Here is a 23,195-nt window from a genome sequence, read left to right on the forward strand (position 1 = left end):
GAGAATTTTAGACTCAGGTTCACAGTTTGGGGGAAATATCCCGAAGGATTTACTGACTGAAGTGCTTGACATGTACAGGTTAATTTGAGGATTAGTAAATATTTACGATGTTGACCACACAGGAATATCTCATATCTATTTATTCAAGTAATTTTTTCCATGACCCAGAGTAAGGATTTGAAAAAAGTTCCCCGCAGAAATTCTGCAGATTTCTTGCTCAGTGTCTGAGCATGTGCTCTGAGACGATGCTGTGTCCGTCCCACTTTCCCTCTTGGGTTTGCTGATTCATAGGAAGCTGCATGCGTTGCACACCTGTTCAGCACCAGCTTTTGTGTGAGCCACAGGTGGACCCCACACAGGTGGCCAATTGGTTCTCACCACCATGCTGACGACTGGCTGTGGTGGAAGCCGCCTTGCTGAGGTGTTTCTGGAATAGGTGCTGGTCATACCTGTCTCCCTGGCATTTCCAGACATAGTATCGAGGCCACTGATTCAGATTCCTAAGAGCCTGCCCGGCTGGTGGGTGGCCCCTGGCTCACCTGACAGAGGTGGGTGCCTTCCATCCAGGCATCACCCTCATAGGGCCCTGACACTCAGGAGAGGGCGGTGGCCTGTCTCAGCTCACCTGTCATTTACCTGGCTCTTCTGCGGAGCAAGTGCTGGTTCTGTGGTCACTTAACGCCCCTCTGACCCGGGTGGGGACTGCCTCAGAGCAGGACCCAGGTGGAGGCAGATCAGAGGATGCCAGCTCAGCCCCTCGCAGGGTCACCTTCCCTGAAGGACACCTCGTGTGGCTCCATCTGCTGGACTGTAATGCTGTGCCCACTGTGGCCAGGAGCTCCAGGCCATCTGCCCCCTCATCACCACCCACAGTGTTCTCAGGTCCATGCCCAGGCTGGGGGAGGCTGGGGGCCTCTTCGTTTTTGGCTGGCAGGACCTGGTAACCCAGTGAGGGAGAGGCAAGGAAAGGGACAGAGAGGGTGGGGCATGGCCAGTCTGGAAGGGCGTTGTCGGTAGCCGAGGGGGTGGGAAGATACCTGGGTGAGTGGGAGGGAGGGAGCAGGCAGGGAAGCGAGGGCCGCGTGGCAGGAGGGGCCGGCAGGAGACTCAGGAACTGGCCCTGGCATAGGCTGCGGGTGGGGGGCACTGGGCTGTGGAGGGAGGAGAACAAGGGGATTCTAGGCCTTTCTCCATTCATTTTGCAATTAAACACAGCACACAACCACTGTCCCTCACTGGGCCCCTAGTGGCAGCCCTGTGCCTCTCGATGACCCACAGACCCTCCCTTGGACTCCCAGTGCTCCTGCCACAAGCCCACACGGTTCCACCCTCCAGACAGCCTCCCTGGCCTTGCCCCTGGTCTCTTGTCCTGTCCAAAGCACAGCATGGTCTCCCACCCACGACCTCAGCACTTGTCCCTAACAAATTAATGACAGAACTAGTGTCCCCATGGAAACTGCACATGGGCTGGAGAATGTGCCTGTCTTGTTCGAACTATACCCCGAGCTCCCAGGATGGCCTGGTTTGTGTGTTTGTTGATCGACTGAATGATGCCCAGGGGCGGGGCTACAAGGGGGAGGCCAGTGCCCCCCAGCTCCTCTTCCCAGTTGTGTGACCTTGACCTTGTTTCTGAACCTTTCTGAGCCTCAGGGTCCACATCACAGAATGGAGACACATTTGTGTGCACATCACCACGTGACAGGGTCTCTGTGAGCGCTGGCAGCTGAGGTGCCTGGCACAGGCCTGACTATACCGGCTGCCCCACAGAGGCTGGCTGTGACTTTACGTGCTCTGGCCCTGTGGTTATGGATAGTGGGGGCTCCGGACCCAACCCCCCAGCCCACAAGGGAGAGGCAGTGGGCAGTGCTTACCATCCATGTTGAAGACTTGGGCTTCCTGCAGCTGGAATTCCCTGACGTACTCCTGGTATCTCCCCAACCACTTGGGGTCCCTGAGCACCCTTCTGGCTGAAATCAGAGGGGCTGGTGGTGAGGAAGCTGAGAAGCCAGAGGCTTTTCTCAGGCGTGTCCCCTGCTCCTGGCTCCTTGCCAGGCCCAAGCGCACTACCCAGCAGCCCCCTGGCCTGCCTTGGGTCCTCCAGAAGCCGAGTGGGCTCAGTGCTCCTGGAAGGGGCAAGTGAGGCCCTATCCCCTCGGGCAAGGACCCCCAGAAGGTCCTCACTCCACACGCAGGGCCTGCTGCCTGCATGACACGGCACCCCTACCCTCACCGCACCCCCATCCTTCTGTCTACCGGAACCCTGCTGCTGTGGCCCCCAACCCCCATCTCCAGACGCCCCCAGCCCCTCTCACATCTGTCTAGTCTTCAGGACAATGTGCTCTCCACTGCTTCCCGCTGTGACTCAGGGACTGTTATGTGGTTCATCAGGGAAGGGGCTGCCTCCCCCCATGGAAGACAGGGAGGGCTGTTTCTGATCTATCCACGGAAAATCCAAGCTCCCAGGACACGCCCAGCACACAGCAGGGAGGAGGTAGGGATGAGGCGAGCACGTGTGCGTGGGCAAGTGTGTGAACGGCGGGTGCTGGGCGGAGGGGTGTGGTTGTGCAGCTCTGAGCAGGTCAGGCTGGCACCCACACCCTCAGAACAACAGGCACTAAATGTGTGTCTTGGGCAGACGTGGGGAGTGTCCAGCGTTAGGGTCAGCCACCACCTACCTAGCAGCGCCCACAGGCTGGTGACCTCACCGCCGTCCTCGAACCGGACATAAAGAATGAGGCTGCTGTAGTCAGTGCTGACGAAGCGGACGAACATGCGGCCACCTCCCTCAACTGTGGGGACAGACCCCAGGGGGTGACGGTGGTGTCTCTGTCCTCCGCCCCTCAGGCCCAGACCCGCCCTGTGGGCAGCACTTGACCCCGGGAGGATGTCTGCTTCCAGCACCAATACTTCCCCCGGGCTGTTTGGGCATTGAGCTTCCCCTGCCCCGCACCGCCAGCATGGGACCCCGGCCAGAGAGCTGGGCTACTCACAGAAACCCTGGTACTGGCCGTGGGGCCCAGTTGGGTGGACGGTGACATTGAGTCCTTTGCACACCCCCTTTCCTCTGAAAAAAGAGAAAGGAACTTACACATGGTCGCCCTCTTGCCTTTCCCTGGCCCCCTGGCCTCCAGGCTGGTGCCAGTTCAGACTCTGCTCCCCGCTGAGGTCCCCTGTGTCTGCCTGAGGCTCTTGGCTCTCTGGGCTCTGGAGGGTCACCCAGCTGGGAGAGCACAGTAGGCCCATGGGGGTGGGGAGGGGCTGGAGTGAGGAACCAGGCTTTCTTATTTCTGGGATGCAGCCAAACCTCCCAGAAGGGGTTGGACCCAGTCTGTCTTTGGCTCAGAGCTGCAGGTCTCGGGGTGGGGGACGTTGTCCTGCTGTCCCCGATCAGCTGGGCTCCACGCACAGACTATGCCTTTTGGCCCCACCCCATGCCCCCCACCCTGGGATCTTTAGTTTTCCATTTGGGTGGGTGGGGAGTGGGCTGTGTGCTGACAGACTCTGGTGTCTCTGGCTGAGCATCAGTAGGATATGGCCCTGATGGTCTCCGGGGCTGTTTCCACACTGTCCTCAGTATCACTGAGTTCAGCACAGCCCCACCAGGACCCCCAGCTGATGGGCAGGAAGGACCCAGCTGGGGGAGGGTCTTCCCACCGGCCCTTTGTCGTAAAGCTTTGGAGCGTCAGACCTCTCAGGGCAGCGTCTCCAGCCCCAGTTCCGTGCCATGGGTCCCTCTGGTTCTAACCCCTGGTCACTGTCTTTTGGGGGGCCCTGAGCATGAACACTGGCCAGGACCTGCAGGGGCTGTGCTTACGTCCAGAACAAGACAAACTCCAGGTCCCTGTTCCAGGTCCGAATGGAATGGAGAGCGAGCCTCAAGGGGTCTTCTGGGGAGACCAGGAGTGTGTCGCTGGTGGCCAGCCGGATGGTCAGCCAGCGCCCCTCCACCTGCAGGGGTGCAGGTGGAGGAGTGGGGAGGGTCCTGTGCTGTGTGGCGCCCAGAGCCTCCAGCTTGGCTCCTAGGCACCCCCTCACACCCCCCACACTCCCCACGGTGATGGGTGAGGGCAGGTGGGTCCCTCCCTGCCCAGAGCCGGTGAGGGTTGTGCAGGAAGAAGACAGCCCCGTCCTGCCTGGGGCTGGGCAGGACAGCCAGCCCGCGGAGCATCCAGGGAGGCCGTGCCTGGGCCCGAAATGCCCCTCACCCCCACTGGCCTCTTGCCCTTTGTGTCCTGCCCACGACCCCCGAGCACAGCCTCCAGGTGACACTCGCACCCAGGTCCTCGTCCCAGGGCTGAGTATGGGACCCGAGCAGCACGGTTACCTTCTGCGCATCAAAGCCTGGCTGCACCGGCACTTCTTCTAGACTCTTCTGGGCACTGGCCAGGCCCAGGCTGAGGGTGAGCAGCAGGAGTGGCCCTCTCTCCAGGGCCATGACCTCAGGGGCCCAGAGGGAGGAAAGGCTGGGCAGCCTATACCCCTTCTTCATATGTGTCCTCCGGGGGCCACTGCCCAGCCCACCCCAGCTGACCCTTCCAGACACACTGAAAGTTCCAGAATCATTCCCACAGGAATGATGCTGCCTGCCTATGTCTAAAGGGCTGCCTATGTCAGCGTCTGGAGGCTGTCGGGGCAGTTCAGCCACATTGCATGTCAGTCCTGGGAACCCATGGGAGGCGAGAGGAGGACACGAGGCGTGTCTGCTCATCCCACAGGCCTCCACTCCCACCTGCGCTCCTCCTGGGGCATCCATCCATCCTCCAGAGCCAGAAAGAAGGACCACTCGCTACCATCCTCACTTCCCACTGTCTTATGGTGGGGAGTGAAGACCACACACTCCCTGAGGAGCCAGTCAGCTCACTGTGTGCTCCTACCAATGGCCACCACCTCTCTGGCCCTGGGAGCCCCGGGGACTGTCAGCCACACACACAGGTCAGGCTTTCTGGCCATCGTAGCACCACCTGTATCCCAGGGTGAAGTGCTGTCTGGCCTTGCCTCTCTGGGATCCACTAACACCCATGACATGGGAAAGAGGTTGAAGGGGACAGACCAGCCCCTGGCAGCGTCTCCCACTACCAGTCAGGCTGCAGAGCGGCCTCATAGAGCCCTCACCAAGGCTGGTCCCTGTGGGCAGCCAGGGTGTGTTCTGGGATCTCAGGTGACGCACCGTGGGGCCTTCGTCAGCCCTGGGAGGGGTCCAGTGACTGAGTGTCTTAGCAGTGGGTCCCAGCGAGAGGCAAGGTTGAGTGGACAAGAGAGTGGGTAGCTGTGTGTGGGCTGTGTGTTCTGAGCTGGGCTATTAGACTTGTGTGACTCACATGTGAGGATCACTGCTCTCTCCTGGCCTTGGGGGACCCAGTGCAGGGGACCCGGCCCCCTCATCCCCTAGAGCCGCTCATCACTCCATCCCACACCCACTGCCAGGAAAGACTCAGCAGCCAGGATCACTGGGTATTTCTTTATTGCTGAAGGGGATCAGCTCAGAGCAGCACATCCCAGACTGGACCAGAGGTGCCTGGGTTCCAGGAGGAGTGACGTCCAGCAGCGTCCCAAGGGGGAACAGAGCCCGAGGGAAGGGAGTCGGGGGCCCCACTGACCCTACACGCGGGCACAGGACGTGGGGGCAGGACCGGCACGTTACCCCAGGAGGCAATCCGCTGGAGCTCACCTAGACAAGGCATCTCTCTGCAGGAGGAGGGGGGGCATAGGGAGGTCACAGGTCAGCCACGACAGACCCCAGGCCCAGGGAGTTCTGCCAGGGGACCCCACCTCAGCGGCTCTGCACCCCCACCTCCCACTGCTTCCTGGGAGATCTGGGGGAAAGGGGAGACCCCCATGGGACAAAGGCATTCTCAGTGTCCAGGGCGCTCTGATGGGGAGCCACCGTGGGGCCCCGGGGGTCACCTTCCGCCTGGGTCGGGGTGAAACGGAGCCAGATGTGCACGGGCAGAAGCTTCAGGGCTGTGTTGAACTGCTCCATGACCCCCTCATCGACTGTCGGGGTTCTGGCTGGAAGGGACAGTGGGTCAGTGCTTGGACTGCAGGGGCTTTGATGACAGCTAAGGAGCCCAGGGACCTACCCTCGGAGTCAATGCAGGAAGGACTCATGGACGTCCTGAGGTCTGCAGAGCTGGGCCTGGCCCAGCTTCCCAGAGGTGGTCTCCAGGGCTCAGACCACCTGCCCTCCAAGTCCCTGCATCCCCGCCCCTCCGCCCACTGCCCCTCCTCCTCCCAGGGCAGCACTGAGGGGTCCGCATGGTCACAGGAGGAGAAGGACACACGGCCCAGCTGGCTGCTTTATGGACCAGGGGGCATCTTCAAAACCCAATGCCTGTGGTCAACTCGGGAGCCCTGGGAATGCCCAATGGCACCGCTTCTGTGACCGTGAAGATGTCACCTTATGTCTGTTCTCAGGACATTCTAAAGACATTTCTGTAGCTGACTCCTTTGGTGAAATGATTGAAACTCTCCGTAAGCAAAGACTGTAGGGTCTGTAGTAACTCATCAGCTACGTCGAGATTGTCAAACCTGTCACGGGTATTCTCCACCTACCTGCCCCTTCAGCCTGCGTGTCTGTCCCTCGTCAGCCACCCAGAGTGCCAGCACCCGACCAGCCCCAACCCACGGGACCCTGGGCCCCGCACCTCGGGACGCGTGGCCCCTGTGCCACCTGCCCGCCCACTCACCACAGTGAGGACCCCGCCGGGTCAGGGCACATACCCAGGTACTGGCAGGCCAGGCCCTGCCCTGGGGCAGCGGCGTTCTCCATGCACAGGAACATGTAGGTCTTGTAGTCGGTGTCCAGCACGTGCAGCTTGTTCTCGCCCAGGTCTGGAAGGAAGACCAATGCGCTGGTAAGTCTGGGCTCTTCTGTCCAGCAGGAGAGGAGTGCTGGTCAGCTCCGGCCGCTCGGCCACCTGGTGAGGACTGGGTGGGGACCAGCTCCTGTATGGCTGTCCCCTCCTGTGGGCTCTCGCTGTTAACTGTGATCCCCGCCTGAGCGTCCATCACCTCTGGGACTCAATCCAAGATGTCCCACCCCCATCCCCGAGTCCCGGGACCCAGAGCGGTTAAGAAATGGGGTTTCCATGCAGATCTCAGGTGAGACTGGGCACCGCCCAGTGAGGGAGGAGAGGACCGTTCTGAGGCACGGTCACGTCCGAGGGATCGGGGAGTGAGATGGGGCTGACCCAACTGCGGCCCCGGCACCACCGGCTGCACGGTAGACTCCCGAGCAGCTTCTGAGGTCAGGCCAGTGTCTGGACCCCACTGCGGGCAGATGCCGCTGGAGCCCCTGGAACCCCTGGGCAGCTGCCCAGCATCAGTCAGTGGTCATTATGTAGACTCAGATCACAATCGATCTGGACAGCTGGCCGAGGGAGGGCAAGCAGGACTTGGCCCAGGTTGCCGGTGGGGGGACGTCCCTGGTGGAAACTCCCCCATCCGTGGCCTTTCTCGTCTTGAATTCAGTGAGGAATGAGCAGTGGAGCGGATGAACTCCAAGTCTGGGAGATGGAGCAACCTACGTTGCTGGCCGGGTGCCCTGGGCATTGGGGGAACGGGCAGTGGCTCTCAGCTCCACATAGGGCGCCTGGGAGGACAGGACGGAGCATGGGCATGCACAGGTGCCCCCTGAGCTCAGGTGAGGGACCACGACCCGCCCTCTCTAGAGACAGGGCACACACGTGGCCTCGGCACCTCGGGGAGTGAGGCCAGCCCAGCAGGGACTTGTCCATGGTCCCCGAAGGTGGGGGCAGGAGGGCAGTGAGCTGGTGTTGGGACAGCGCCAGCACCTTCACCACCCCCCAGAGCCCAGGGGACATCGGCACAGAGCCAACACGTACAGCTGATCTTGAACTCGGCAGGGACCTCGGTTTTCTCTGCCAAGATCTTCCTCTCGGCACAGCTGCCATCCTCCCTGGAAGACATTGGTCTCTATGAGCCACCTGTGAAGATTCTGCTATGACAAAGACAAACCAAGGGGCGAGCAGAGCCACCGGCTCCAGGAGGGTCCCCAGGAGACAGGGTGTCTGGGCCCCCGGGGCTGGTCACTGGCCCAGATTGCACTACTGCAACCTCTCATAGCCACAGGCGAGCAGGGTGGACAGGGCCACGAGAGGTCAGACGGAGCCAGAGAAAATGGGCGGGGCGTGCCCTCGGCCGTGGTCAGGGGCACTGACCTGCGTTCGGCAGGCATCCTGGGGTTGAGTCCTCATCTCCGCCCCCCACACCGCCTCCAGGGGCACACAGGGCCATGGCAGGAACTTCCCAAGCCCTGACCCCAGGCTGCAGTTCACCAGTGACCGCCACACGGGCCTCTCCCCACACCGACCCCGGGGCTGCTCAGGGTTGTCGGTCTGTGGAGCCAGAGCCCTGGGTGGGGCTCCGAGGGGACCCGGAACCTGCCAGCCCCGCTGCCACCCCTGGGGCACCATGCTGCCCACAGGAGAGCAGGTCCCATCAGGAGCCCTCCCGCCCACCCAGCCTGGACCTGTCTCCCTGGGCCTCAGCCCGGGACACCCACCATCTGTTCAGGACGATCTCCAGGTTGTTCTCAGGGGTTGGCCGCAGCTCCTTCACGAACACTCTCAGAGGGGCGCGCTCGGTGTTAAGCAAGGCGATGCTGCTGGCCGCCATGGCCATGGAGTACCACGTCCCCGCCACCTGGGGGCGACGCACAAGCTGGGGCGGGAGGGTTCTCAGGGCGCCCCTGCCTCCTGCCGGGGCCAGCCCTGGGACCCCTCCTCTGCTGAGCGGAGCAGTGCTCTAGCCACCCCGTCAGAGCCCAAAGAAGGACCTTGAGGAGCCCATCTGCACAAGTGAGTGGGGAGTGTTTGCACCTTGGGAGACATGTGGTTGGAGATAAGAAAAGGTCGGGGTACATGGGGCCTTGTCAGGGGCTGAATTGTGTCCCCTCAAATTCATATGTTGAAATCCTGACGACCAGCAGCTCAGAACATGACTATTTGGAGATGGTTCTTTAAAGAGGTGATTAAGGTAGAATGAGGTCTCTAGCTTGGACTTTAACCCAGTTGATGGTGATCTTATAAGAGGCATTGAGGACACAGACGGGTGCAGAGAAAGACCATGGGGGACACAGGGAGATGGACATGGCGGTCTGCAAACCCAGGAGAGGGGCTGCGGGAGGAACGAGCCCTGCCCACACCCGGACCTCGGACTTCCAGCCTCCAGGACGTGGGACGATAAATGTGTGTTGTTTAAGCCACCCATCTGCGGTGCTTTGGTATGGCCGCCCCAGCAACCTCTCGCAGACCCCTGACATCACAGCCCCCTCTGTGCTCTGAGGCCCCAGCTTCCCGTCCACCTGCAGCTCACCACCCACCGCAGCCGTTCCCCGGCAAAGCAGCCTCTGTCCCCATACCTTCTGGACGTCCAGGTCCTCCGGGATGGTCCGGGGGACAAAGATGGCCTGGGTGCCACACACGAGGGCCACGCTCAGGGCAAGCACGAGGCACTTCATGGCTGCAGCTGCGGGAACACTTCTGAGCTCCAGTGAGGGAGGCCGAGGTGCGAGGCCGCAGCAGCGGGCCTGGGGCCTTATGTAGGAGGAGGGCCGGCCGGGGCCCCCGCCACGTGCTTCCCCGAATCCCCGTGGCTCATCCTCAGCCTTTGGTGGCTTCCTCAACCAGGACAATAGGGCGCCTTCTCTACCTGAGTCCAAACAGGAAGGACCCCTGTGTCCCCAGGGCCTGGACATTTCCCGGAAGGGTCCAGAAGGAAGGGTTGGGGCACGGGGCCAGGCTGGCTGCCAATGTCAGGGACACTTCCTGGGTCTGGCTCCCGGACATGACAGGTCAGAGGTAGCACTGAGGACAGCTGTGCCCGGGGGGTGGGCCCCAGGGCTGGCGTGCCTCATGCTAGCACCACGGCCCCTGGTTGTCTCGTCAGTGTTTGGCCATCCTTCCCATACAAGGGACCACATTATCCCCCCCAACATGTCACCCCTGTCCCACCAGCTTTACCTATCTCTCCCCCCTCCCAGCTGCAGGAGGCCTCCTTGACAGGCTATGGTCCCTACCTGGTCCTGTTTCTGCTTTACTCTCCTGCCTCAGGCACCAGCTCCTGCACAAGCTACAGCATGGCCTTGGGTGGACGGGCCTCCTGTAAGGTCACCACACCCCCCTGTAGGAGGGGTTCCGATGGACGCCTCACCTGCATTTGCTGCTAATAGTAAAAATGATATCAACAGTGACAGTCATCACCCATGTCACCCCGATGTGGTCCTGATGGAAACGAGCCCGGACCTCCTGGCGGGGTGCACGGCGAGGCAGCACAGCCTGTCCCGCACGGGTAAGTGCGATAGAAGTGTCCGCAGTGTCAGAATCTCCAATCTACCAATAGTGGGCTTAAATTGTAAGCCCACTGCAGCCCTCCTTCCACGCAACGTGGAGGCACGCCGCTGTGAACAGCCTGGAGCTGCGGTGTGCTGGCTCCAACGTGACCCTGACTAGTTTGGAGGGGACAGAGCAAGTCACACAGGAAGCTGTCTCGTTGATTCCATGTTAGCAAACAGTCCCACCGTGGGTGCGTGCCCTGTGTCCCATGCAAAGGCCATCGGCTGACGTCCCACATGGCTACCTGTTCATCGTGGGGGAGAAGTGGGCCTCGAGATAAGGGGCGGGTACAGCTGCCATTAAGGTGTCCTAGAGAGGAGCAGCCTCTGTCTCCTGGTGGTGGGGACCCTGGAGGGGTCGATCTCCCAGGGGACCTTTACAGGTGGGCCTTGCCACCCACCTGTCATTGTCACCATCTTGAATGGAGGCTGAAGCGTCTCCTAGGCTAGCTCTGCTTTATTATCTGGCCTCTGGCTTCTTTCCCATAGAGGCCATTTAGTACTATACTCAGAATGAGCCCACCCACAGGAGAGAAGACCCCAGGCCGTCCCCAGTGCCCTTTTCTACTGAGGGGGATGAAAAAGGAGGGTCTCAGGTGGCCCCAGCCCTTCCCAGTCAGCCAACTCAGGTGTGGTCCTCCTCTCCTGGTGACCAAGACCCACAGACTCTGCTTCTCACCGGGTGGGTGCCGGTCCCAGCATGGGCACCACCACAGCTCCGGGAGGCTTTGCATCCTCAGATGCCTCATGTAGGCCGTCATTCCTGAGCTGAAGCAAAGTGGGGTGGGCCTGGCAAGGAAATGACACTCACCGTGAGGAGACTCAGATGACCTGAGTGAGATGAACTTCCTAGCGCCTGCCATTTATCAGCAGGTACTGGGCACAAGGACCTGCCAGAGCCCCTCTCTGTACCGTCTCCTGTAATCCTTGCAACCACCTTCTCAGCTCGGTCTTCCCGGCTTTCGTGTTTCAGGATGAGCACCTCAGCATGCTGGGCTGAATGGTGTCACCCAAAAACTCATGTCGACCTAGACCCTCAGAAGGTGGCTATCAGATCAGACAAGACCATACTGGAATAGGGTGGACACTAGGCTAATGTCTGGTGTCCTTACAGGAGAAAACAGGGACAGAGGGGGACACAGGGAGAAGGACGGCAGAGGCAAATATGGAAGTGATGTGGCCGTGAGCCAAGGCGTACCCACACTGGGGGGGCAGGCGGGACCCTGCCCAGAGCCTCCAGAGAGAATGTGGCCTTACAACACTTTGGCTGTGGACTTCTGGCCTCAGAACTGGGGGAGAATAAAGTCCAGTTGTTAGAAGCCCCCCATGTGCGGTCCTTTCCTATGGCGACCCCAGGACACCAGCACAGGCAGCTTAGAGAGGCATCCACGGTGACCCAGGTGTCAGAGGTGACAGGCCGTCCTCTCAGATGCTGCCTGGCGGGGTCTCACAGAGCAGAGGGAGGTCAGCCAGGAACAATAGATATCCTGTTTCCTGGGAAGCCTGGGAAATACTGGCTGCCCCCAACCGCAGGGCACCTTTCCTGCTGTGTTTCTGCCAACGGTGACCGCAAAGCATGCTTCTCAGGCCACAGGCAGTCATAATTTCCAAGAAAGATGATCCACAGAATACCTTAAAAACAAAGGAAAAAGCAACTGTTGACCTCGAGCAGTGGTGTCGTCCAGCGTGGGAGGGACACTGAGCCCTGGGGGACACAACTTCCCCCAGGTTGCTGCCCAGTGAGTGGGGACCTGGAAGGAGACTTGGCCCCAGTGGCCACTCAGCCCCTCCCCCTGAACCCCTGAACCCTGGCACTTTAGAACGGGGTCGGAGGTCAGGCCTATAGTTACAGACGCGAGAAATTACTTTCTTAGAATGGGGACATGTCAATGGGCTTTGACTCAACTGGTTCTCAACTCCCTTCTATTCCCAACCTGCCTCCCCCAGGCCCCTTCCCCGCAGCCGTGAGTCCACGACACCGGGAAGCAGTAGTGCATTTATGAGCGCTAGTCTGAGTTCTGTGGTCATGACCGTTGCCCCAGCACCAGGCGCCCCCAAGCGTGCACCCCCCATCATGGGCCACTCTCTGCCAGGAAGGCACACCTTTCTGAACGCCTTCCCACACCACCAGGGGGCCTCAGCAGCGTCCTCCTCACAGCAAATAAAATCCAGCATGCCAACACTCCCAGAGTGTGGTCAACAGCGCCACTTACAGCCAAGTTACTGCCACCACGGGACAGTATGGCGGCTCCTCAAAAACTAAACACAATGCCCCCATGACTCAGTGATCCCACTTCTGAATGACACCCGAAAGAACTAGAAAGAGGTCTCAGAGGGAGATTTGCACCCCACGTCCACAGCAGCCCCGGGGTGGGGTGGGGTGGGAGCAACCTGTGTCCACTGACAGAGGACCGGATACACCAAACGGGGTCCCTCCACACAGTGGAATGTCACAGCCCTGAAAGGAAGGCGGTCCTGACACCCGCTACCACGTGGATGGACCCTGAGGACACTGTGCTTGTGCTCAGTGAAACGAGCCAGTCCCAGAAGGACAAACCCTGCAGGACCCCCTCACAGGAGGTCCCCAGAGGAGTCAGATTCAGAGACAGGAAGTAGATGGGGGGCCAGGGCTGGGGGAGGGGTGGGAGTGAGTGTTCAATAGGGACAGTGTCAGTTTGGGGAGACGAGAAAGTCCTGGAGATGATGGAGGGGGTGGCCGCACGACAGGGTGACTGCGCCTAAGGCCACTGAGCTGGCACCAAAACGTGGCTGAGATGGTCAATGTTATGTGTGTTGTACCACAATTCTGTAAAAAGCCAGATAGTCAGGCACACCACCCTTGAACGCGCCCCCTTTTCTGAGAGGCTCCCCCCTCACTTCTGTGGGAGCAGCCCTGGGAGGTGGGCTCTCCAGTACCTGTGGGGCTGCACTCTCATTTCCTCTGAGGCCACCTGAGCCCCTGGGTCTTCTGCAAAAGTGCCGGCAAGTCTAGCCTGTCACCTCCGTCGAGTGCATTCTCCCAACAGGTGTCTTCATGCTTTGCGCCTCACTCTATCCAAGCCTCAGCTACTCCACATGGAACGTCCCCTCCCCGCCTCCCTGTCCCCTCTGCACGTCCTTCTTCCTTATAGGGTCCTCCTGACCTGCTATACGGGTCCACACCACAGTGTGCTTCATAGACAATGACGGGGGTCCCATTCCCGCTGTGTCCGGTGCCATTGGGCCTGGGGACGCTGGGACAAGTGTGGTCATGAATGAGAACCAGGGACAAACACGTCGCTTTGGGTTCGGCTGTGGGCCTGTTACAGGAGACAGAAAAGCTGCTTCACTACCCAACTCAGTGCTGTCTTTTCGAAGGTTGGTGACAGAATGAGCACACACGAGCCGGTGTGCATCCCATGGCCTCAAGAGCGAGACGCTGAGTTGGCACCACAGACAGTAAAGGTGAAGACGGGAACCAGGAGGCACGGGCACCTTACTGTGGTCCACACAGGATTTCCTTGTCAACAGTGTGGAAACAAGCCAGGAGGTAAGGTCCCAGAGCCAGTCTGCGGGCTCCAGAAGCGCCTCTTATGCGGCCTTTGGTGGCGGGAGGGTGTCCCAGCACGGGGGCCCTGAGGACACATTCACACCCAGGACCCACGGCACCGACACCCACAGCGCTGTTGGTGGGATGGGAGAAACGCCTCTCAAGGCCCAAGGAGGGTACAATGGGACCGGCTGTGGGACAGGAGAGGGGCTGGGGTGCCCCGGGATCAGTGAGGGGGATGCTCAACAATGTGGACCCCCCTCAAGGTCCTGTGCGAGTCATAGCAAGTGTGATCAAGGACGAGGGGAAAGGCCATGAAAAGCAATGGAAGGAAAGGACATGACTATGGAGACGGCAGATACGAAAGGGGTAGGAGACCCCTGACAACTTTCTGCTTCTCGATTTGCAAGTGTAGATCAGATAAACAAATCCCTAGGAAAAATGAGAATCAGGAGTGTGGGCACCTTTATCATTCAGGTTATTGCATCAGTGGTTGAAAATATTCCCACACAGAAAGCACCAGCTCAGACAGTTTTACAGCTGAGTTCTGCTATATGGTGAGTAAACGTTGATATGTTTGAATCTACTCTGATTCCAATAGTATGCAAACACGTCCAGGGAACAGGAAATGGGCATGTTCCCTACCCCGTCCCATGAGGCCACTGTAACCTTGTTACAGCAGCCAGACGGACCGGTAGTGGAAGCTGACCCCAGAAATAAATGCGAAACTTCCTAAGCAAAACAGCAGAAAGTCAAGTTGGACTGCAGAGACATTACGGATGACACTGATGCGATTCACACCCTCAGCAGGTTAAAGAGAAGAATTACTTGGTGACTGCAGTCGATCCAAAGAACACATTGGTTCCAGTTTTACAGCAGCTCCTAGTTCAAAACAGAACAAAATTCACCTCTTGGCAACACAGAAATGGAAGGGCTTTCCTAAGGAAGGATAAACCAAAGCTCCCAGCAAAGCCATTCTTAGAAATGCTGTCAGCCTTATCACACGTGATCTGTCATTTTCTCTGTCACTGGTTTGAAGCGGTTGGACAGTGCCATACTCTGGTTTTCCTCCTGCTTCTGGGGTGGGTGTTAGCTGGGCGTCTTCAGTCTATGTGTTTATGGTTTTCATCAGATTTTGAACATTTGGGGTCTTTATTTCTCCAAATGGGTTTTCTGTCCTCCCCTGCCTCCCGGTTCCAAATGATACATACATTTATTTGTTCACTTGAAGTTGTTGCCCAGCTCCCTGTCGCTCTGTTTTCTCTCTGTCACGTTCCCCATCTGTGTTTCACTTGAATAACTTTATTTCTGTATTTTTAAGTTCACCGATACTTCCTCCTGCATTGTAACCCGCTGTCATTCCCATCCAGGGGGTTTTTGTTTTTCCATCTCAGACATCGTCATATCCATCTCTAAAATCTGGATGTGGGTCTTTTGCACCTTTTCTATGCCTCCACTTGTACGAAATTGAGCTGTAACAAAGGTTTTCATGTTGCTGCCTGGCCAGTCTAGCCTCTGTGTTAGTCCTGGGCTGGTCGGGTGGTTGGTTTGTCCTCATGAGCGGCTTTGTCTCCATTCTCCCCAGGCTGGGCCATCCCAATGGATGCCACACATTGTGAATTCGCCTCTTGGGTCCTGGATAACAAATATTTTTTTATCTTGTCTTGGGACACTGTTAGATCAGTTGGAAACAGTTCCTTTTCTTGTTTCTGGTCTTGCTTTTAAGGTTTGACCCTGAGAGTAGCGAGCGATGGAGGAGATCAGGGAAACCCACTGCGGTGAGGTGTGAGTCTTAGTTGGGTGAGAAAAGATTCCAGCCAGAAAGTTAAGGGGCGAACACAGGAAAGAAGGAAACTTTGAGATGGAATGTATGATGGGATTTATATAGGAAATGTGGGCTTCTTCCCCATTTCTGGCTCAGTGCTCCGAAAACCCTTGGAATTTTCTAAGCAATAAGAACAATAAAGGTGACTTATATTCTTAACAAGCCTCTTTGAACCACACCTGGGCTTATGTTGATGAGGTGACACGGAAAGCCAAGGGAACCAACCTATGGTTAGAGGGTTGGACCTTTCAGTCCCACCCCCACCTCTGAGAAGGGGAGAGAGGCTGAAGGTTGATTCAATCACCAATGGCCAGTGATTTAATCCATTGTGGCTATGAAGGTAGTCGCCATGAAAACCTCAAAGGATGGGGCTCAGGGAGGTCCTGGTGGGTGAACCGTGGAGATGTGGGGAGATTGGCACCTGGAGAGGCATGGAGGCTCCTCGCCCCTTCCCACATGCCTTGCCCTGTGCATCCAGCTGTTCCAGGGTTTTATCCTTTATAATAAGCTGGTATTCTGGTAAATAAAATGTTTCTCTGAGGGGTGGCCGGTTAGCTCAGAGGATTAGAGTGTGGTGCTGATAACACCAAGGTTACCGGCTCAATTTCCATATGGGCCACTGTGAGCTGCGCCCTCCTTAAAAAAAAAAAAAAAAAAAAAAAAAAAAAAAAAAAATCTGAGCTCTGTGAGCCAGTCTAGCAAATTAATCAAACCAAGGAGGGGGTCGCAGGAACCTCCAACCTGTAGCCAGTGCTCAGAAGCAGAGGTGACACCTTCCGATTGGCGTCTGAAGTGGGGGTGAGGGTGTGGGCGGTTCTGGCAGGACAGAGCGCGCACCCTGTGGGATCTGGGCTTTGGGTCCCGCTGGTGACTGTTCCGTGGGCACTAAAAGAATGTGTGTTCTGGTGCTGGGTTCAGTGTTCTGTGTCAGCCCGTGAAACCCTGCTGGTTGACTGCTGCTCCGATCAACACGCCTGCTGGTTTTACGTCCGCTGTTGTCTGTCATCTGTCAGCCACTCGGAAGGGATGCTGAAGTCCCAACTCTAATTGCCCACCTGTCCCTCAGGTCCGCTCGCCTCACGTGGTTGGTGCTCTGATGTGGTGTGTCCACCGGGCTGCGACGTGTTCCTAGGGTTGCAATCTGTCTGCCATCGTTTCAAGTCCCTTTCTGTAGTAATTGTCTTTGCTCTGGAGTCTACTTTATGGGGTATTAAAATAACCACTCCTGCCTCCTTCTTATGAATGCTTACCTGGCGTATATTTTCTGTCCTTTTACTTTCAACCTACTTGTATCTTTGAATTTGTTGTCTGCTCTCTACCATTGAGCCCAACCAGTGGACCTTTAATTTCTGTCACTGTATTTTTCAGTTCTATAACTTCCATTCATCTCTTTTATGCAACTTTTATTTCCTTGCTGAAGTATTCTACTTTTCATTTGTTTCGAGAGAATTTGTAATTGCTTGTGGAATCATTTTTATGACAGTTGCTTTAAAATCTTTGTCAACTAATTCCAACATTTGGCTCATCTTGGGGTCAGTTGATGTCTTTTCTCATTCAAGTCATGCTTTTCCCAGTTCTAGGTGTGACGGGTGATTTTCGATTATGTCCTTGACATCGTGACTGTTATGTTAGGAGACTCTGGGTTCTGTTTGACTTTTTTGTTGTAGCAGGAAGGCTCCCTGTTTAGGTTCAGCATGCAGGTCCTGGCTTACTACTGGGGACTATGGTTCCAGTGACAGTCCAGTGTTCATGGCCTTCATGGTGCCAGTCTGGTTTGCCCAGGGAATCTGCTGGGGCTCCCACTGGCCCTGTTGCTGCTGCCTCAGGGACAGCCGCGTGTCTTAGTGGGGAGGGGAACCTCCGACTGGTTTCCTGAGAGAAGGGGGGCATGTGCCCTGGTGGCTTACTATGAGAGGGGCCCCCATGGGTGGCCCTTGTCTCAGAGGGACCCCATTTGCCAGGTGGGGAATGAGCCCCCCTGGGCTGCCCTGTTGCTACGCTGGTGTCAGGAAACAGTGGGCTTGGGTCATCTGAATCTCCTGAGTGGGGGTACATGACAGGCCCTGCTGCCGCGCTGTCCCTCCGACCCGGGTGGCACACCACTGTGCCTGCCTCTGCCACCTCCAGGGCTCCCTTTGTGCTGCAGCCTGTGTTGGCCTCAGGGTTTCTAACTGTGCTGAGCAAGGACAGACGAGTCCCCACTCTCCTGTTCGGACTGGAAGTCCAATGGCCCATGGTCTTATTAGGAAACTTTCTGACTAATAAACTCAGTCAGAGTTGGTGTCGCTTGTTTTCAACTGACAACAGTGGTGGCAGGTGGTGCCCAGGAGGGAGTGTGCTGTCACACACCCTCCCCGGGCCGCTCCTGAGTCTGGGGAGACTTGAGGCTCCACTGCTCAATGGCAAGGATGAGGACAGGCGGGGCAGGTGGTGGGCGGGCTGGCAGCACTTCCTGTGTGCAGTCGCCAAGCAGGGCTAAGCCACTCTTTCTCTTCCCAGCCTCACCAGCAACAACCGAGGTCTGCAATCCCCGTTTTCACACAAGAAACATCCTGAGAGGTGAGGAGCTTGCCCAGGACACCTGGCAAGTAGGTGACAGCAAGGCGCCAGGCAGCCTGTGCTCCTGAGTGCAGCTCTGCCCGCCTCACCAGCACGAGGCCAGGATGACGGCTAATGAGCGTGGAACCCACCCCACACTCGCTGCCCCCCACACTCTCTTCCTTCCCACCCATCTGTGGCTACATCCTGTTCTGCTTTCCTGTCCATCATTTTTGTCCCTGCAGCTGGGATCTGGGTATGCTCCCTTCGGAGGGACTTTGGTGTCAGGTGAGAGCTGGGGTGTGGAGCAAGAATGACCTGGGTCCCTGTCCAGCTCCGCCTCTGACCTGGACACGTGGACCGAGCTGCTGCGCCCTGGGCTTGGTGAGGACAGAGGAAAGCGAAATGCCTGCCCGATTCTAGTCACTCCCCTTTCTGGGGGAGGGGTCACCTCTGCAGTTAGGTGGGGAGCCCTGCAAGGCAGGATGGTCCTCCCTGCCCTTCCATGCTGATCTCTGTGGACCACTGCATTCAGAGAGCAGGCTGCACCCCACCCCTGGAATTCTGACACCCCCACCTCCAGGAAGGCAGAAGGCAGGAGGTGCCAAGAAGCTTCCTGACATTTCTCTTTTAAGAAAATTAAATCAAAAGTTACAATTTCCAGGTGTATTGCCCTACCAGCGAATAGGGTTCCCACAGCCTATGATAGAGATGACATAAAGTGTGAAGGGAGATTGTGTCCAACCCCACTTACATGGGGGAAGACGAGGCTCCCCACTGGGGCCTAAATGGGGCTCAGGGATGGGTAGGGAGCTGCAACACCACCTGTCCCCAAGCCCACCCTCATCCCCAGACCCGCTCACCACTCCATCCCACACCCACTGCCAGGAAAGACTCAGCAGCCAGGATCACCAGGAATTTCTTTATTGCTGAAGGGGATCAGCTCAGAGCAGCACATCCCAGACTGGACCAGAGGTGCCTGGGTCCCAGGAGGAGTGACGTCCAGCAGCGTCCCAAAGGGGAACAGAGCCCGATGGAAAGGAGTCGGGGGCCCCACTGACCCCACACTCGGGCACAGGACGTGGGGGCAGGACCGGCACGTTACCCCAGGAGGCAATCCGCTGGAGCTCACCTAGACAAGGCATCTCTCTGCAGGAGGAGGGGGGGCATAGGGAGGTCACAGGTCGGCCACGACAGACCCCAGGCCCAGGGAGTTCTGCCAGGGGACCCCACCTCAGCGGCTCTGCACCCCCACCTCCCACTGCTTCCTGGGAGATCTGGGGGAAAGGGGAGACCCCCATGGGACAAAGGCATTCTCAGTGTCCAGGGCGCTCTGATGGGGAGCCACCGTGGGGCCCCGGGGATCACCTTCCGCCTGGGTCGGGGTGAAACGGAGCCAGATGTGCACGGGCAGAAGCTTCAGGGCTGTGTTGAACTGCTCCATGACCCCCTCATCGACTGTCGGGGTTCTGGCTGGAAGGGACAGTGGGTCAGTGCTTGGACTGCAGGGGCTTTGATGACAGCTAAGGAGCCCAGGGACCTACCCTTGGAGTCAATGCAGGAAGGACTCGTGGACGTCCTGAGATCTGCAGAGCTGGGCCTGGCCCAGCTTCCCAGAAGTGGTCTCCAGGGCTCAGACCACCTGCTTCCCAGGTCCCTGCATCCCCGCCCCTCCGCCCACTGCCCCTCCTCCTCCCAGGGCAGCACTGAGGGGTCCGCATGGTCACAGGAGGAGAAGGACACACGGCCCAGCTGGCTGCTTTATGGACCAGGGGGCATCTTCAAAACCCAATGCCTGTGGTCAACTCGGGAGCCCTGGGAATGCCCAATGGCACCACTTCTGTGACCGTGAAGATGTCACCTTATGTCTGTTCTCAGGACATTCTAAAGACATTTCTGTAGCTGACTCCTTTGGTGAAATGATTGAAACTCTCCGTAAGCAAAGACTGTAGGGTCTGTAGTAACTCATCAGCTACGTCGAGATTGTCAAACCTGTCACGGGTGTTCTCCACCTACCTGCCCCTTCAGCCTGCGTGTCTGTCCCTCGTCAGCCACCCACAGTGCCAGCACCCGACCAGCCCCAACCCACGGGACCCTGGGCCCCGCACCTCGGGACGTGTGGCCCCTGTGCCACCTGCCCGCCCACTCACCACAGTGAGCACCCCGCCAGGTCAGGGCACATACCCAGGTACTGGCAGGCCAGGCCCTGCCCCGGGGCAGCGGCGTTCTCCATGCACAGGAACATGTAGGTCTTGTAGTCGGTGTCCAGCACGTGCAGCTTGTTCTGGCCCAGGTCTGGAAGGAAGACCAATGGGGCAGGTAAGTCTGGGCTCTTCTGTCCAGCAGGAGAGGAGTGCTGGTCAGCTCCGGCTGCTCGGCCACCTGGTGAGGACTGGGTGGGGACCAGCTCCTGCATGGCTGTCCCCTCCTGTGGGCTCTCGCTGTTAACTGTGATCCCCGTCTGAGCATCCATCACCTCTGGGACTGAATCCAAGATGTCCCACCCCCATCCCTGAGTCCCGGGACCCAGAGTGGCTAAGAAATGGGGTTTCCATGCAGATCTCAGGTGAGACTGGGCACCGCCCAGTGAGGGAGGAGAGGACCGTTCTGAGGCACAGTCACGTCCGAGGGAACGGGGAGTGAGATGGGGCTGACCCAACTGCGGCCCCGGCACCACCGGCTGCACAGTAGACTCCTGAGCAGCTTCTGAGGTCAGGCCAGTGTCTGGACCCCACTGCGGGCAGATGCCGCTGGAGCCCCTGGAGCCCCTGGGCAGCTGCCCAGCATCAGTCAGTGGTCATTATGTAGACTCAGATCACAATCGATCTGGACAGCTGGCCGAGGGAGGGAAAGCAGGACTTGGCCCAGGTTGCCGGTGGGGGGACGTCCCTGGCGGAAACTCCCCCATCCGTGGCCTTTCTCATCTTGAATTCAGTGAGGAATGAGCAGTGGAGCGGATGAACCCCAAGTCTGGGAGATGGAGCAACCTACGTTGCTGGCTGGGTGCCCTGGGCATTGGGGGAACAGGCAGTGGCTCTCAGCTCCACATAGGGGGCCTGGGAGGACAGGACGGAGCATGGGCATGCACTGGTGCCCCCTGAGCTCAGGTGAGGGACCACGACCCGCCCTGTCTAGAGACAGGGCACACACGTGGCCTCGGCACCTCGGGGAGTGAGGCCAGCCCAGCAGGGACCCGTCCATGGTCCCCGAAGATGGGGGCAGGAGGGCAGTGAAAGCTGGTGTTGGGACAGCGCCAGCACCTTCACCACCCCCCAGAGCCCGGGGGACATCGGCACAGAGCCAGCACGTACAGCTGATCTTGAACTCGGCAGGGACTTCGGTTTTCTCTGCCAAGATCTTCCTCTCGGCACAGCTGCCATCCTCCCTGGAAGACATTGGTCTCTATGAGCCACCTGTGAAGATTCTGCTGTGACAAAGACAAACCAAGGGGCGAGCAGAGCCACCGGCTCCAGGAGGGTCCCCAGGAGACAGGGTGTCTGGGCCCCCGGGGCTGGTCACTGGCCCAGATGGCACTACTGCAACCTCTCATAGCCACAGGCGAGCAGGTTGGACAGGGCCACGAGAGGTCAGACGGAGCCAGAGAAAACGGGCGGGGCGTGCCCTCGGCCGTGGTCAGGGGCACTGACCTGCGTTCGGCAGGCATCCTGCGGTTGAGTCCTCATCTCCGCCCCCCACACCACCTCCAGGGGCAGACAGGGCCATGGCAGGAACTGCCCAAGCCCTGACCCCCGGCTGCAGTTCACCAGTGACCGCCACACGGGCCTCTCCCCACACCGACCCCGGGGCTGCTCAGGGTGGTCGGTCTGTGGAGCCAGAGCCCTGGGTGGGGCTCCGAGGGGACCCGGAACCTGCCAGCCCCGCTGCCACCCCTGGGGCACCATGCTGCCCACAGGAGAGCAGGTCCCATCAGGAGCCCTCCCACCCACCCAGCCTGGACCTGGCCCCCTGGCCCTCAGCCCGGGACACCCACCATCTGTTCAGGACGATCTCCAGGTTGTTCTCGGGGGTTGGCCGCAGCTCCTTCACGAACACTCTCAGAGGGGCGCGCTCGGTGTTAAGCAAGGCGATGCTGCTGGCCGCCATGGCCATGGAGTACCACGTCCCCGCCACCTGGGGGCGACGCACAAGCTGGGGCGGGAGGGTTCTCAGGGCGCCCCTGCCCCCTGCCGGGGCCAGCCTGGGCCCCCTCCTCTGCTGAGCGGAGCAGTGCTCTAGCCACCCCCGTCAGAGCCCAAATAAGGACCTTGAGGAGCCCATCTGTACAAGTGAGTGGGGAGTGTTTGCACCTTGGGAGTCATGTGGTTGGAGATAAGAAAAGGTCGGGGAGCACGGGGCCTTGTTAGGGGCTGAATTGTGTCCCCTCAAATTCATATGTTGAAATCCTGACGACCAGCAGCTCAGAACATGACTATTTGGAGATGGTTCTTTAAAGAGGTGATTAAGGTAGAATGAGGTCTCTAGCCTGGACTTTAACCCAGTAGGACGGTGATCTTATAAGAGGTATTGAGGACACAGACGGGTGCAGAGAAAGACCATGGGGGACACAGGGAGATGGACATGGCGGTCTGCAAACCCGGGAGAGGGGCTGCGGGAGGAACGAGCCCTGCCCACACCCGGACCTCGGACTTCCAGCCTCCAGGACGTGGGACGATAAATGTGTGTTGTTTAAGCCGCCCATCTGCGGTGCTTTGGTATGGCCGCCCCAGCAACCTCTCGCAGACCCCTGACATCACAGCCCCCTCTGTGCTCTGAGGCCCCAGCTTCCCGTCCACCTGCAGCTCACCACCCACCGCAGCCGTCCCCTGGCAAAGCAGCCTCTGTCCCCATACCTTCTGGACGTCCAGGTCCTCCGGGATGGTCCGGGGGACAAAGATGGCCTGGGTGCCACATACGAGGGCCACACTCAGGGCAAGCACGAGGCACTTCAT

At 58.7% G+C, this 23,195-nt stretch overlaps 3 protein-coding genes across 3 annotated transcripts; all 3 read right to left on the minus strand.

Annotated features, from left to right (window-relative positions):
• Positions 1-263: 263 nt before the first annotated feature.
• LOC109460889 (lipocalin 1-like) lies at positions 264-4,435 on the minus strand. Its single transcript, XM_019756690.2, has 6 exons — positions 4,325-4,435; positions 3,815-3,948; positions 2,991-3,064; positions 2,676-2,789; positions 1,872-1,967; positions 264-1,151 (listed from the first exon to the last, which is right to left on the minus strand). The coding sequence occupies exons 1-6, from the start codon at positions 4,433-4,435 to the stop codon at positions 1,108-1,110; spliced, it is 573 nt and encodes a 190-aa protein (XP_019612249.2). The 3' UTR covers positions 264-1,107.
• A 1,067-nt stretch (positions 4,436-5,502) lies between these two features.
• On the minus strand, positions 5,503-9,481 carry LOC141571380 (beta-lactoglobulin-1-like). The gene is made up of 6 exons (XM_074331596.1): positions 9,383-9,481; positions 8,525-8,664; positions 7,845-7,918; positions 6,721-6,831; positions 5,905-6,009; positions 5,503-5,685 (listed from the first exon to the last, which is right to left on the minus strand). The coding sequence occupies exons 1-6, from the start codon at positions 9,479-9,481 to the stop codon at positions 5,669-5,671; spliced, it is 546 nt and encodes a 181-aa protein (XP_074187697.1). The 3' UTR covers positions 5,503-5,668.
• Positions 9,482-18,049: 8,568 nt separating this feature from the next.
• Positions 18,050-23,195, minus strand: LOC141571278 (beta-lactoglobulin-1-like). Its single transcript, XM_074331553.1, has 8 exons — positions 23,097-23,195; positions 22,238-22,377; positions 21,558-21,631; positions 20,431-20,541; positions 19,615-19,719; positions 19,502-19,523; positions 19,308-19,395; positions 18,050-18,160 (listed from the first exon to the last, which is right to left on the minus strand). The coding sequence occupies exons 1-8, from the start codon at positions 23,193-23,195 to the stop codon at positions 18,050-18,052; spliced, it is 750 nt and encodes a 249-aa protein (XP_074187654.1).

This window comes from Rhinolophus sinicus, linkage group LG04 (genome assembly GCF_036562045.2).
Source record: "Rhinolophus sinicus isolate RSC01 linkage group LG04, ASM3656204v1, whole genome shotgun sequence".
In the NCBI taxonomy this organism is placed as follows: Eukaryota; Metazoa; Chordata; class Mammalia; order Chiroptera; family Rhinolophidae; genus Rhinolophus; species Rhinolophus sinicus.

What these genes read in the sequence shown, in the direction of transcription:
- LOC109460889 (XM_019756690.2), bottom strand. Translation starts at nt 4,435, where the DNA reads ATGGCCCTGGAGAGAGGGCCACTCCTGCTGCTCACCCTCAGCCTGGGC. An exon ending in CGGCCAGTACCAGGGTTTCT is followed by an intron (nt 2,790 to 2,990) that starts GTGAGTAGCCCA and finishes CTGTCCCCACAG; the next exon opens with TTGAGGGAGGTGGCCGCATG. An exon ending in CCAAGTCTTCAACATGGATG is followed by an intron (nt 1,152 to 1,871) that starts GTAAGCACTGCC and finishes CTCCCTCCACAG; the next exon opens with CCCAGTGCCCCCCACCCGCA.
- LOC141571380 (XM_074331596.1), bottom strand. Translation starts at nt 9,481, where the DNA reads ATGAAGTGCCTCGTGCTTGCCCTGAGCGTGGCCCTCGTGTGTGGCACC. An exon ending in AGGACCTGGACGTCCAGAAG is followed by an intron (nt 8,665 to 9,382) that starts GTATGGGGACAG and finishes CGTCGCCCCCAG; the next exon opens with GTGGCGGGGACGTGGTACTC. An exon ending in GAGATCGTCCTGAACAGATG is followed by an intron (nt 7,919 to 8,524) that starts GTGGGTGTCCCG and finishes AATGTCTTCCAG; the next exon opens with GGAGGATGGCAGCTGTGCCG.
- LOC141571278 (XM_074331553.1), bottom strand. Translation starts at nt 23,195, where the DNA reads ATGAAGTGCCTCGTGCTTGCCCTGAGTGTGGCCCTCGTATGTGGCACC. An exon ending in AGGACCTGGACGTCCAGAAG is followed by an intron (nt 22,378 to 23,096) that starts GTATGGGGACAG and finishes CGTCGCCCCCAG; the next exon opens with GTGGCGGGGACGTGGTACTC. An exon ending in CACCCCGACCCAGGCGGAAG is followed by an intron (nt 19,524 to 19,614) that starts GTGATCCCCGGG and finishes CCTTTCCCCCAG; the next exon opens with ATCTCCCAGGAAGCAGTGGG.